Source organism: Camelus dromedarius, chromosome 8, assembly GCF_036321535.1.
Source record: "Camelus dromedarius isolate mCamDro1 chromosome 8, mCamDro1.pat, whole genome shotgun sequence".
NCBI classification, from domain to species: domain Eukaryota; kingdom Metazoa; phylum Chordata; class Mammalia; order Artiodactyla; family Camelidae; genus Camelus; species Camelus dromedarius.
The window spans coordinates 56,956,063-56,971,449 of record NC_087443.1 but is presented as its reverse complement, the minus strand read 5'-3'; the positions used below and the strand labels follow the sequence as shown (position 1 = coordinate 56,971,449).

At 37.3% G+C, this 15,387-nt stretch overlaps 1 protein-coding gene across 4 annotated transcripts in view; it reads left to right on the top strand.

The window, feature by feature from the left end:
* Positions 1-15,387, top strand: part of HPSE2 (heparanase 2 (inactive)) — a 620,206-nt gene that overhangs the window by 413,223 nt on the left and 191,596 nt on the right. For all 4 annotated transcript variants that reach the window (XM_064488325.1, XM_031461575.2, XM_010974414.3 and 1 more), the window contains one exon: positions 9,468-9,515. In XM_064488325.1, coding sequence (XP_064344395.1) covers positions 9,468-9,515 — 48 coding nt within the window. The remainder of the gene's footprint in view (positions 1-9,467; positions 9,516-15,387) is intronic.

Sequence of the window (15,387 nt, the reverse complement as noted above, 5' to 3'; positions counted from 1 at the left end):
TTTGAGTAAAGAAGATAAAACCAGAAGAGAATTAGGAAGCAAATGATGGTCTGTTCCATCACAGCAGACCACATGATGTATGCTCAATGGTCTACAAACCAGAAACAGAAAAATTGCTTTTTTATATCCAGAATTTTTATCTTTAGTTGTGTCTAATTACCAGTACTTAGCTAAGTGCCTAATGCTGATTTATAGACCCCACTTGTACTCAAAGTATAGATAGCAGTGAAGGCAGTATGGGTGGGTAAGAGTGGAAAGTTCAGTGTATACACAGGCTCCCATTATGGCTTTTGTGGGCCCTGGGCATTTTTGACTTCATGGGTCCTTTCTTTCATAAAGACATATTAAAACAATAGCTTTCTGTTTTCTACTGTCGTGAGTCAATATAGTAGAACTGAGGGGAAAATAGGAGGATGGTAAAGAGCATGCATTTGGAACTAGATTAGACACAGATCAGCTTCTAGCTACGTCACTCGAGGAATTATTGAATCTCTCTAAAACCCAGGTCTCCCCATTGGTAAAATGCAGCTAATGATATTATCTACTTCTTAGGCTTGTTGTGAAGTTAAATGAGGTAATGAATTTAAACTGCTTAGCATAGTTCCTGGCACAGTTGACACGTAAAGAAATGCCAGCCACTATTGTTGAGAAGAACAAGTGTATTTCAAAAGATGAAAAGTGTTATTTTCTAATTAATTTTTTGCATATGACTCAATGTAGCCTTCTAAGCAGTTCAGAGAATTGAATGAAGATGAGAACTAGAAAGATTAGCTAGAGTAACATGTCATTACAATGAGGGTGATCACAGTTCCTGCCTACAAACCTGCTTACACTACGTTCTTGTTTGGAGAGGGAAGATGCACAGCTGGGGACAATTTGGTGCACAGAGAAATTATTACAATGTTACCCCTAATAATTGTTCTGTGTTATTTCAACTGTGAAAGAATTATGTGACTTAATCAAACTATAGGAGGAGAGAACAATTTATTCCTCTTAGTTCACTAGAAGGAAGTTTCCATCTCTACCTCTAGAGACAGACAAAGCCTCCCCAGCAGCTGTTCAGTGCTCATTAACAAGGAAGTACTGGCTACTGCAATGGTCTGCTCCCTGGCTGAGTTGTGTTAACAACTACTTACTTCTAAACTCACTTTCTTTTATTTTTATTTTTTTCCCTTGAATTCTTTTCTGATTAAAGAAACAGCCTAATTCCTGACCCAAGCCCCAGGTTATCAGTTATTGCCATTATGATAAAGGATATTTCTCTCTTCTTCTATGGTCAGAGAAGACAGATGAGGGTTAGAAAGAATACTGGAGAAGGAGGCTGGAGTCCTGGGACATAGATTTAGACTTGACACATATGGTCTTTGGAAATATTCTTCCTCACTTTCTTTTTTTCCATTGCTTTTCTCCCTTCCCTATTCTGCTTTCACTTAGACCCCTCCTTTTTTCTCCAAGAATGCTAACAGGTGCTACCAAGATCAAAATCTGTGAAAGGTATGGTCCATGGTCCCCTGCATTGGAAACACCTGGTGAGCTTCTTAAAAATGCAGCATGATTCTTAGGCTGTAGCTCAGACCTACAGAACCAGAATGTGTGAAGATGGAACCTAAAAATTGGCATTTTGAGCAGGGACTGTAGGGTTTCTTTGCACCCCAAAGTGTGAGAACTACTGCCCTGTAATATATGCAGAGCAGGTGTTATTATCTCATTTTACAGATTAAGGAATAGAAGTGCATAAATGCTAAATTATTTACCAAGCTCACATTTATTGAGTGCCAGCAGTGTGCCTGGCAGTACCTTTGTTCCTTCGTGTATGTTATTTTGTTCATCTTCACAATGCCTTTGGGAAGTAGACTGTCTCCATTTGAAATGGTTCAGGGAGGTTAAACAACTTACTCAAGTTCACATGGCTAATATGTTGTGGAGCCAGGTCTTAAATCATGTATCTGTCTGATTCCTAGGTCCATGCTTTTTCTACTGTATGGTGCTGTTTTCCTGAATATTCATCTTGGAATGAAGCCACATAGTCTAGAATACTGGAAAAGACATATAATCCTCTCCATCTTAGTTCCACAGTATTCACTCTCATAGATTCAGCTTCATACCAGGTCTTGAGCTTTTGGAAAGTTTGTTTTCGTATGTGAAATTTATCGTGACATCTTGATGCATTTTCCTTTCTTCCCACCAGTCCCCACAGCCAGTGCAAATCACATCAGGTCAGTTATAGCCTTCTTTGCCTCAGTCGAAGTCTTTATGACTTCCTCAGCAGCATTTTAGACTGTCAAGATATGTCTATCATAATATTCCCCTAAACAGCACCTTCCAACTCCAGCCATAGCCTTCCGACCTGTTTCAACATCTTTCATCATCGCTCATCCCCCTGCCATTTGTCTTTATTCTAAGCAAGCAAACCTATTCTTCCTATTACTGTCTCACATCTGCCTCCATTTTATTCCAGACATTTTCCTATAGCTTTCCTCCTCCCAACCACACCCCTCCATTCGCAGTAAATAGGCTTTAACTCAGGGGCCAATTCCAGGTAATAGTGCCTGGCACCTTGTCTTGAGAAGATTCTTAGGCCAATTATGAGGTTAGTGAGAGGGTATTGAGATATATTACCAATGTCTACAATAGTCTTAGAAAAACGGTGCAGCACTATACATATCACAACTTTGCCATCTCTGCATGATTAACTTGAGGGCTTTAAAGTCAGAACTGGACTTGAATCTCAGATCTGCAACTTATTACTTGGATGATCTTAAGCACAGTTTTCTTCGTCTATAAAATGAAAGTGATAATACAAACCTTATAGGGTTGTACATTATATAAACTGATTATCAAGTGCCTGTCAATCAGTAAATGGTAGCTAACTTATTTTTTCCTTTCTTTATTAAAATCATCTGTAAATTAAACCTCATGGATTTAACTTTTATTGGCAAGAGGGATTCATTGGAGAGTCTCATCCATCTCAAGTCCCCGTATATTAAAAGCTCTATAAATCTACCAAATTAAGGGAATTGTAAACTAGAAGGGAAACCTAAATAGAGAGCTGCACTAGCCACTAAAGTCAATGACTATATAGCAATGCTGTTTATCAGCCTACTGCCAATGTAATATTATATATGAAAATAGGGGTGGGGGGAGGAAAGGAAAGGAGGGAGGAAGAGAGGGAGGAAGGCTTGGAGGGATGGAAAGAGAAACAGAAAAAGAGAAGAGAGATGGTAGGGAGAGAAAGAAATCAATATTTCATTTGTTCTGTGGCTTAATATAGAATTAGCCATGGAAATGTAAGTGGCTTTGGACCAAGTAGAAGATGCCTGGTTTGCTATAACTCAAAGTGAATAGTTTCTTCACAAGTTTTACCTAGCTTTTGCGTAAAATGGCTGTCATATCTTAATCATGTCAGTTACATAACTGACGATTCTCTTTGTGGGCAAAGTGAAGAAGAATCAGGCTACCCCACCCTTACTGAAGTTTACAGTCATTTAGACATCCATTTCCTCATGAAGAATTTATCCTCTTTCCTGGGAGCAAAATTTGGAAACCAGTTTTTAGGGTTGCACTCTGCCGTCCAGAAGTAGAAATCAAACCCCAAAGACCATGAATAAAGATGTGCCTTATTATGAGAGAGAGCTGTGATATGCCCTGGGAGAGAAGGCTCAACAATATTTCAGATACGTCATACGTGCAGGTGGATAACAAAGGAAAGAAATTCTCCCAGATTTGGGGTCCCTTGAGGGAGGAAAGGAACTCTCACAATGAAAGGGGATATTTTGTTCTTTTCCATAGCAGCAGATTTGCTCCAATGGGAAAGATCCCCCAATGCTGAAGGGTCTTCCTGGCACCAGCCAATTTCCTTAGGTACCAGTCTCTGCCCCTTCCCTCTCTTATTCTTTTTTGCATGACTGGATGTCAGCATGAGGGTAGACACCTCCTACTCTCTGAAATAATCATCCAGGATTTCTGTCTTCATGAGTCAGGTATGGAGACATCCAATCTTGGAAAACCAAGATCTTCCCTTCTTGTTGTTATTCACATCCTGGGTCATCTTTTACTTGTTAGTTCACAGAGCTAAATCTAGGGATTAGAATGGAAGTAGATGGTTGAAAATCCTTGGATAATACCGGACCCTAAACAGAATTTTTCACTTTCCCAATGGTATTTCACTTCTGACAGCACTAGTCTGTGTGCATGTTATTCCACCTCTAATATTACTGTTGCTGAGCATTCTGCAGCTGTGTTGAAGTTACTCATTTATGTGGTTTGGGCCAGTTTCTGAGAAACAGGCAGAACTAGGGAGCAGAGAGCAGAAGAATCTGTCAATGTTAGATTCGAACAAAGAAAATTATGCTCTTTTTGAACTTATTTTTCTCCCCAGTGCCAATATAGATATAAAAACAGAGTAAGGAAATTATATAGATACATGATAGATTCAGAGAGCCCTAATTTTCAGGGAGAGAGCATGCAGGTGGGGAGAATTCACCAAATTCATTGGCTATAATATCTATTCCTTGAAGTTTTGTTTAATAAGTTTCCTTTAAGTGTTATTTTTGTCCTTGTTTTTTTTATTTTTCTGGTTTTTTAAATCATTTAAAGACTTCTGAAAACAGAACATTTGCCCCATTTTAGGTGAGTTTTATATACTTCTCAAAAAACAGGGGTATATTAAGTCATCCTGCTAGTATTTGGAAGTGCATATTTTGTTTGACATTATTTGTGAATTAGATTTTTCCTCCTCAGGATAAGTGTAGAAATGCTTCCATATGCTTGAAGTTGTTCTTATCATTTTGCTGAGGGAAAAAGGAAGAATGTAGTGCACAGCATCTTTTATGTGAACACATATTTGATAATGTTTCTTCCTCAGTTAGCTAAAACAACTTTTCTACTGCTTAAATATACTTCTAAAGTTAAGATAATAATATCATTTGTCTAAACACATTAAATTGATTGAAATATTTTTAAATATTATAGTGAAACTAAATTACATTTTACTGTTTTGATTTCTTATATAAAATAAATCTTAGGTAAGGATCTGACTTTAATTTTTTTCCCAGATAGCCACAAATCACATAGCACCCTTAAAAACATGCTTCAGTTTTTCATATACTAAATTCTTTTCCATGTAATAAATTCTTATATATAAGTTTTAAAAATCTCTTTTGTTCCATAGATCTCTTTACTAATTCTTTATTTCTTTACTAGTTCCTAAAATCTCCTTACTAATTCCTAGGGAATGTTTTAATAACTGCACGTTTTATGGTATGTTTTAATGTATGTAGATCAAATAAATGTCCCTTCATTATTCCAATTTTTTCAGAACATTCTTGGCTTCTGTCAGAATGTTAGAGTGATTTTGTAAAGTTTCAAAAATGTCTGCTGACATTTTTTTTTAATTAGAATTTCATTAAACTGTAAATTAGTTTAGGAAGAATAGCTGATTTTCTTATCCAGGATCATGGTAGGTCTTTTCCTATATTCAATTAAAAATATTTCTCTGTAAACTACAGAATATTCTATATATGTGGGTTCAGTATATTTCATATTTAATTATAGATTTTCTTTGAGGGTGGGGCAGAGGTGTGGGAAGTTAACATTAGCATTACTTTACATATTCCTAACTCTAGTTTTCTCATTCTTTTTATAAGGTAACTCTTGATAATGGAAGGTTATTTAAAGTTTTAATTATCAATCTGTAGCAGAACAAACCATCCAATGCATATGAGGATATCCATTTCACCAGATCTCCAGATTACAGTTTCATGAAGGACAAGTTCCCAACTTCTAAGACACCAAATTAGATGTGTTTTTAATTGCCTGTCCAGAGCCTTTTAGCCAAGCAAGTTGTTGATTGATTTTTTTTCTCTGAATTTTCTTGTGACTGCATAGTTGTTATCATCAATGAAAATTTACTTCAATTTCTTCGAGACATTTTTCAGGATTGGAATACATTCACCAACATCAGCATCAAAAGTCTATCCCTGGATTACCCATCTTGGGCAATTGCATTACTGCAATTAAAGCTTCGGGGTTCTCTCTTACACCCTTTCCCCACTTAAAGTCATCCACCAGTCCTCTTGAGCTCTCCAACAGTGTTTTTTCAGTTGTGGCTTTTTTTCATTCTGACATTTCAAAGCCTCCCATCATTCTGCAGTCATCTCCTGCCAGTTTCTCCACACTAGTACCTTTCACCTTTACTGTAGCAAGAGTGATCTTCCTAATACTGAAGTCTGATCTTGACACTTCCTCCCTTGCTTAAACACAATAAATCCAACATGCAGGAGGAGCTAGATGTATTTTATAATACTGCGTTGAGTACTAGTCATACAAGGATAAATAAGACCTGGACTTGTACTAAGGTGTTAAGGGATAAAAGCCAGATATGTTAGCATCACAGGCTAGCACCTGACCAGTCTGACTTCCTACCACTCCCTTACTTGTCCCCTTATATCCAGATATCATGGATGCATGAGAAAACATTCACCTTGCCTCTTCCTTGCTTGACTTAAGCTATTCCTATGCCTGACCTGCTCTTCATGGCAAAATCCTACTCTTCTTTCAATGCCAGTTTCAACATCAAGTGCAATATGAATCTTTACTCAGTGTTTATCCTCTTCTAATATCATGGAAGGTAGAGCTAGCTATTTCCTTGACTTCTTTCCCACAGCAGTTTGTGCCAGTAGTGTAACACACAGACTCTGATAGCTAATTGTCTTTGTCTGTCTTCTTGGTTGTCTTGTAACAGAAGCCCTAAGTCAGTCAACTTTGGACATCTACTCCAGCACATTGTTTTACAAATAGCACTGAAATGCTGAAGTCTGTGATGCCAACAAGCAAAGAAGGTGCTCGGGCCTTTTTGCTTTTTCTGAAAAACAGGGTAGTAGTATTTTCTCAAGGGGAAAATTCAGCTTATTTTCTGCATCTTAAGAGTTGTACTGTACTTCTTGGCCTCACTGGAAACAGCTTGGAGGCAGCATAGGGTTTGGAATCAGAGAACCTGAGTTTAGTCTGCACTATCTCCATGAATTTGAACAAGTCGTATAACCTTTATGAGACTTAGCCACCTTCACTATGAATTAGGAATATCTACCTACCAGAGCTATTTTGAGGATTATGTGAAATTATACACACAGGAGGCTGAAAAAACATTTTAATGAAAAAGCACTGTAAATGTTGTGTTATTTTCATATGGTTATTTTTATATGCAAATAAAGACAGTTTTACACTTCAGAGCTTTTAGAAATCATTTTGAAGGTATAAAGCCTGTGTAAATTTATATATATACAGATGTGTGTGTGTATAACACTTGTATCTAAGTTTGACTACATTTTCTAATTTTTAAAATATCCTGGGGGAGGAGGGCAAAATTTCATCTCCCTCTCTTAATTTTTGGGTCATCTTTCTTCTAAATTTACCATCAGGGCTCCACAGCTTAGAATGCATATGTGGCAGGGATAGTATTTTGGATACTAATATGTTTTCATTCTCCCTGGACTTTTCTATTTTCCACCTCTCCATTCAAGCAGGTAGCTGGTTGCATATTTATTGACTTAGGGGTAGCTCATGGCAGGATGGAGAGGAGAATGCACAAGCCTTTCTGGCTGTTGAATTTTAAAGGGGGAATCCTGGGCAGGGCTAGAAATAGTGAGGAGAGTGGAGCTACCCCCCTAGATTCAAGAGATTTTCCTGGACTGGAGAAAGGAGAGGAGAAAAGATAGAGAAATCCGTGGACTCCAAAATTAGAGGGAGTGCTGCTGGGAGACGTGGCATGACCCCATTAAAAATGGGCTTTTGGGGCTGTCTAGAAATACTGCTTCCCTAGCCAATAAGGAAGTTAGTAATCTGTATAATGGGATCAATAATATTCACCTCACCAAGCAAAGCAATTTTGAGAATTATATAAAATAAATGCATAAGAATGGCTGGTACTACTAAGTAGGTACTCAGTAAATGTTACATTCCCTCCAATCCCCATTTATGTTTTGGTTCTGCCCAGCAAACCAATTCCATTCTGTGATCACCCCCATGCTCCATTTCCCATGTTCTTGCTCCTGCACTGCTGAGCAGTACTGGAGAAAAAAAAAAAAAAAGACAAAACTATACATACAAGAACCAAGCTGCCTCCCCATCCTCATCTCCTTTTCTCCTCTCCTTCACCTCATTCTGTTCCTCTCCCTTTTCCTCGTCCTCCCCTCCATCCCCAGTGTCTTCCTCCTCTCCTTCCTCTTTGTCTTCCTTCATGAGCATCGTTCTGCTGCTAAGTGGTAGTCCTGGTATCCTCCCTCTGTCTCTCACCCAGTCCTGCAAGGACTCAGTCCTCTTTTACCATCAGGGCAAGACAGAGCCTCTGTCTGGGCAGCACAAGCACGCCCTTTGCCCACATATCCGCCTGGCAAGACTAGGCTGGGGTAGGGCAGGGATAGGGTCTTCCTGACAAAATACCACCCCCCTTTCCAGTGGAAGAGTTCTTTGTTTATGAAGTACTGATTGAAGATTGTTTCTGTCTGAGGAAAAGTTCCCTTCCAGGGTCTCAGGAAAGAGAATTGAAAGTACTACCAGAAAGAACTGAGATATTCCTTTTGATTTCTTGTGTCTGAGTGATAACTCTCTCAAGTAGTAACAATAGCCATGACAGCACATGGCCTCAGAATATATGGATGGCTAGGAGAAGGAGGCAGGTAAGTAACTGTGTTATTCACAGGCTTGCAATTTATGATGCCCTGTGGCATCTGTATGGCCTCAGATGCTGCCTTCTGGCCCTGAGTTTCTGGTGGAGCCCTCAGGGCCACAAGAGGGTGGAGAATTGCTAGCAAGGCTTTGCTGAGTGCTTTGCAGGGAAACATGTCTAATTTCCCTTTTGAGCTGAGCATGCTTGTCGGATGACATGGAGTTCTCTAGTCAGCTGCTCCAGAAATGGTTAGATTTCTCTATGTGGTGCTCAGGTTTCTACGCTCAGATAGATATGGCAGCCCATCATTGGGGCACATTAGATAGTGTTTTATATGTGTATAAATAAACTGGATTTTCATATGCTTTCTGTAGAAGGAGACCTGAGATTTTTCAAAGGCATCTGTTGTGCTGTCATCCTTGGGAAATGTTATCATTTGTTCCCTAGTGGATCTCAGAGTCCTTAGAGAATAGGAAATGGAACAGATAAGTTTTGATTACAGGGAAAGCAATGTGGGCACCATCAGGCATGGGATTGGAAAGACAGACATAGGTATAATGCCATCTTGAGGTCTTGATTTCCAAGTGGCAAATGATGTGTGGAGAACTGAAAGTGTGATTACACTTCACCTTCTGTACCTTTTAACTTCCAGTAGCTATGGATAGGCCATCATTGTGGACCCTCTCAGAAAGGATTGATGCCCAGGGATTGGCCTGATCTATGGTTCAGCTTATTTTATTTTAACCCTGGGGATATGGTTTAATTAGAGTTGCAATATCTTTGTATTTTCTATTTCTTACAGATTCATGAAGGTGGCAGGAAGCACAGTGGATGCAGTTACCTGGCAACAGTAGGTATTCACCATTTTTGCTCTTACTTATTATCAGTTGCTATGAAATGAAAGATAGGTAGTCCTGTTTACAGCTGACATTTAATAAGCTATCCTTCATCCTCTAAGAAAAAAGTTAAAACTAACTCCAAAGCTGTCCTTATGATACATGCTACCTCATAATAATAAAATTTTCTTTTACTTTTTCAGAAACAAATAAACAAACAAACCAACCTAGTGGCACATTTTGGAAAGCTCAGCTATTATGTATACTTTTTAACTAATCTGTCATCAATGAACAGGTAAGGGGAACTTGAGCATGCCTCCACTTCCCCCTGAGCTTTTCTTTGGGAATAACATTCCTTAAAAGAGTAAATAGCTGTAATTACTATCATTCAGGAATAGAAACACTTCATTATATTTATGGCAGTGGTCTTAATTAGTGCCAAGAGAGTCACTAATACAAAGCAAGTAAAAAAACTGCACACAAACACACACATACACACACACACACATATAGAGATAAAGAGAGAAAGAGAGAGAGAAGTTTCAAGAGAGGATAAAAACCCTAATAATTGCCAGGAAAAAAAGTCTTACAATGGCAAAGACTTGCCACTCTAATGGTAGCTTGACTTATGAAATAATCATCAAGTATATAAATTTGAATTTTCTTTGTCTCCTTGTGGCATTTGTGCTGAAATGCCCAGCATCTCACAGTATTTCACCAACCTTATCTTGCCCATCCTTTTTGTTAGAAATCTATTCCACAGCATCTTCCAAATCAGCTCTCATCTAATGTGATATTAACAGCTCAGACATGCGCTTCCACTTTGGGCCCTCAGAGCCACCTACTGTGACCAGCTTTCTCAATTATTCTCACCCTGCCTGCCTACCACGTTTACTGCTCTTGTCTATCTTTCATTTTTTAGTGATTCTCAGACTCCCTTGGGATTCATGACAGTTATGAAAGAAAGAGAAATGGATGAAATCTTTATTAAGTTTTCCTAATGAATTTTTGGTTGTTGGCAATCAATAACTTTAACCTAGTGGAAAATATTTTATTCTGCATTTATACTTTTAGTTTCTGTAAACAAGTTCCAAATATTTCCAAAAATTCTTATCCTCCTTCAGTTTGTTTCTGTGAGTCATGGATTGCGTGGGCCTAAGGATCTCGTCATTCCCTTGCTTAAAACCCCTCAATGCCTTCCCTTTGCACATAGATCAAAAGCCAAACTGTCTGCTCTGGCTTATAAGGCCCTTTGTGTTTGGCCTCTGCTACCTTGTGATTGCATCTAGTGACACCCTGCCCTTACTCTATCACAGCACACTGGTGAGGTCCTTCAGTCTGTAGACAGTTCACAGGCATATCTGCCTCAGGAACTTTGTACCTGCCATTTCCTCTGCCTGAAATGCTGTTGTCTTCATTTTTTGTATACTTGACTCCTTCTCATCTCTTAAGACTCAGCTTATATGTTACCTCCTTCAAGAGGCCTTCCCTAATTATCTTATCTAAAATAGATTCCCTTTTTAATTTCTTTCTTAGCTCATTTTTCCATAGTATTTTTATCATAACTTACAATTACTGTTTTTTTCACACTTGTTTTTGTAATTTGTGTGTGTTTTCTCTTTTGCCAGAACAGCACTTATTTAGTTCAACAAGTGCATATTTAGGCAACTGGGCATTTACTATGGGGGAAAATAACAACAACAACAATAATAATAACAGTGTAGCAAGAACCTTTATGTGAGTTACCTTATCTGATCCTCAGAATAATCAAATTAGGTCAGGACTGTTTTTATCTCTATTTTTCTGCAACTTAGAGAAAGCTGTATAAAAGCCAAAGATTACACAATAAGTGGCAGACTTTGGACTTGAACTTGGATCTGTCTCATTCCAAGGGCTTCTCTTAACTGTTACTGCTTTGGTAACAAGGCAGTGATCCTTTACTGAAAATATTACATTCTAGTGAGGAAATTCAAATCCTCTTCAGTGCCCTCACCAAAGGCTATCTGGATGATGTAGCATAAAGACTAAAGAGTGAAGAATTTGTAGTGGTTATAGGGAGAAATAATGAGATCAGTGTACAAAAATTAATGGGTAAGAATGTAAGGCTTGCTCAATTATCATGGCTGACAGGGAGGGATCAGAGAAAGTTCTTCTCCTCTATTCAAGCACTCGCCATAGTACAAATGCTATGAAATGAGTACAGTATTTTTTTTTATAAGAGAGAAATACAGGGTTTTTTTGTAAATAGTTTGTTTAATAGCTATTTTAAAAATATTGGCCATCTCTCAAGATAAATATCATGTGTTTGTAACTATTCTAAAAATACCCCCAAAACAGGCAGGGGGCTGTGTTTCCTTTGGCTCCAGGATCAGCATTCATTTGGGGACAACAAGTAGCACCTGGAATTTACCATTTATTCCTTAAAGCCATAGTTTTCAGTCAAGACTTGGAATAATCATGGAACAATTCCAAGAAATCCTGGCCAGGAGGACTCAGTGAAAATTAAAGCCAAATGCCATGTTTCTCTAACCCTGTGAAATGCTGAGGTGAAAATTTCTTAATAATATAAAGGATATTAAGAGTCATTGTCAGGAAGAAAAAGGAGCATAGAATTTGTCAACATATGTCTATCTGTAGGTAGCCAAAAGAATTGATTCAATACTGGGATGTTGAGCTTGAAGCTTGAACAACCAGAATTCCAAGTCTGAAGTCATAAATAAATAAATCTACATAGTTAGACTATTTTGATTTGGACTTTCATGCTCTTGGATTTTCAGGACCGAGATACATGACTTGATGATTGGTACTGCTCACCAACCCGTACAGAAAACCTGGAAAGAGTCAGTGATATGAAGGTCCAATTGCAGGAATGATGGAGTAGCTTGTGTCAGATATCAGTGATAAATCTGGACAATAAATAAATACACACACACACACACGACAGTGATCAAAAGGCAGCAAAAGTTGGAGGAACTTCTTCAATCTGAAAGAAGTGACTAACACTGGTGATATTTGTGGTTACATAAGAATCCATGCAGTATGAGATGGCTTTAAACTCAAAAGAAATACATGGTCATACTGGTTTGAGGTATCGGAAAAAGGAGTCAGAAGGTGGAAAGCTCAGAAAGAAGGAGTTATGGGGCAAAACCTCAAATATGCATATAAACTTCCTTTCAAGTCTTTGTGTGATTCCTAAAATGTGCATATTTAAGGGAGACTCTAAGAAGTCTGGTAGGAAACAACAGCTGGAAGCCTGAAAAGTTTGAACAGAGATTTCAGCTGCTCTCTGCCACATAAGGGACAGAGACTGGAATTTGAATCTCACAAATTTAGAGGGGCTTGATAAACATCTTGTGCTTTCCAGTAAAAACTTAGAGTTATGCCTCAGGAGTAAAGTCTACATCCCAGGACTGAAGATTTGCCTTAAGTCTAATGTGTAACCAAAACAGACTCACCCTAACAAAGTCTAAACTGCAGCTGTCACAAGAACAAGGTCAGCCACTCATAATTCACAACTCCCAGCTAGATTCAAAACCAACACTATTCTGTCTCTACAACATAGCATCCACACTTTCCAGTATAGAATTTAAAAATTACTAGACATACAAATAAATAGGAAAGTGTGGCCCTTGGCCAAGAGAATGAGCAATAACTAGAAACCCTGAAATGACTCAGATAATAAAATTAGCTGACCAGGATTTTAAAGAAGCTATTGCAAATATTCAAACAATTAAGGGGAAATGTCCATATTCAGTGAATACATAGGGAAATATCAGCAGTGACATGGAAACAATCTACATTTTAAAAGAACCAAATGAAATTCTAATTCCTTAGAATTAGAACCAAATAAAGTGAAAAAAAAAAGAATAACTAAATTGAAAGTCTCACTGGATAGGCTTAGTAATAAACTGGAAACTACAGAAGAAAGGATTAGTGAACTTGTATACAGATCATTTGAAATTGTACAATTAAAGAACAGAAAAAAAATATTGGGAAGAAAATTATCAGTTTCAGCAACCTCATTGCCGATATCAAGTAATATCTGTACAGTTAGAATCCAGTGGACAAGAGAGAGAAAAGGGAACAAAAGGCTTTTTTGAAGAAACTGAAGCTGAAATTCTCCCAAATTTGGTGAAAAAGTCACTTACAGAACCAAGAAGTCAGGCAAGCCCTAAGAAGGATAAATACAAGGAAAATCATACCTGGACATAATAATGAAATTGTTGAGAATAAAAAGCATGGAGAAAATCTTCAAAAGTATTCAGATAAAAATGACATTTCACATAGAGAACAAATATACAAATGATGGCTAACTTGACATCAGAAACAATGGAGGACAGAAGACAATGAAACAGCATCTTTAAAGTACTAAAAAAAAAGGTCAATTCAAAATTTTCTATATAGAAAAATATTCTTTTAAAATGAAAGTTTGAAAAAAAAGATTTTTTTGATGAGTGAAAGCCAGCAAACCTATGCCACAAGAAATACTAAAGGAAGTTCTTCAGATAGAAATAACATCAGAAAGAAAATTGGATTTCAAAAAATAATGAAGTGCTTTGGAAACTGTAAATTTATAGATGAATATTTTTTCTCTTAATTTCTTTTAAAAACCTGACTCTAATGCAAAAAACATAACACTGTATTTTGGGTTTATAACATATATAGATGCAAAAATATATGACAATAGTACCACAAAGGATGATGAAGGGAGAGGCTGTAAATAGAATTAAACTGTTGTTGTTGTTTTTTATGTGAAATAATACAATATTTACTCTAAGAAGACTGTGAAAAGTAAGGGTACAAATTGTATTACTAGAATTAAGATTGGAAGTAGAACTCAGAGTGCTTACCTAGAGTAGGGAAGTTATCATGGATTATCCAGAAGGACCAAACCTACCATTAGAGTGGAAGACTGAGTCAGAAAAGAGGAGGCATATAAAGATTTAACCACAGAAGAGGAAGTCAGAGTGGTATGGTAATGAGTAGGACTTGACCCACTATTATTGGATTTGAAGATGTAAGAAGGAGGCCATAAACCAAGGAATGTGGGCAGCTTTAGAAGCTGGAAAAGTCAAGGGAATGGGTCCTTCCCTAGCACTTCCAGAAGGAAGACAGCCCTCCCAATACTTTGATTTTAACCCAATGAGACCCATGTTAATTGCTAAGCTACAGAACTATGAGATAATAAGCTTGGATTGTTTTAAGCCACTGTTTGTGATAATTTGTTTATAGAAGCAATAGAAAACTACTACAATACCCAATAAAGAGATTCCAAATATACAAAGAAAAAACTAACAGAACCAAAGGGGGAAATATAGACAAATCTGCTGTCTAGTTGGAGATTTAAAAGCATCTCTTTCAGTAATTAAGAGTAATTAAAAGAGAATGTGAAAGAAAGAACATAAATTGCTAGCATCAGGAATGAAAGAGGGATTCTTGAAATTAACACAATATTGTAAATTGACTATACCTGAATAAAAAAATTAAAATTAAAAAAAGAAAGATGGATTCTCATTATAGATCACGCAGACACTAGAAGTATCGTAAGGGAATATTATGAACAACTTTCTATCAACAAATTTGACATTGAAATAGACAAAGTCCTTGAAAAACACAACTTACCAAAAAATGACACGTTAAAAATTCTTAATATCCTTTTGGTATATCTGGTTCATTTTGGAAAATCTGGCAATTTCTTATATAACTAAATATATACCTATTCTATGACAAAGCAATTCCATTGCTAGGTATTTACCCAAAGGAAATGAAAGTATGCCACAAGAAAAACTTTATGAGAATGTTCATGGCAGTTTTATTAATAATCGTCAAAAACTAGAAACAGCCCAGGTGTCCATCAACAAGAGAATAGTTTAAACAAACTGTTGT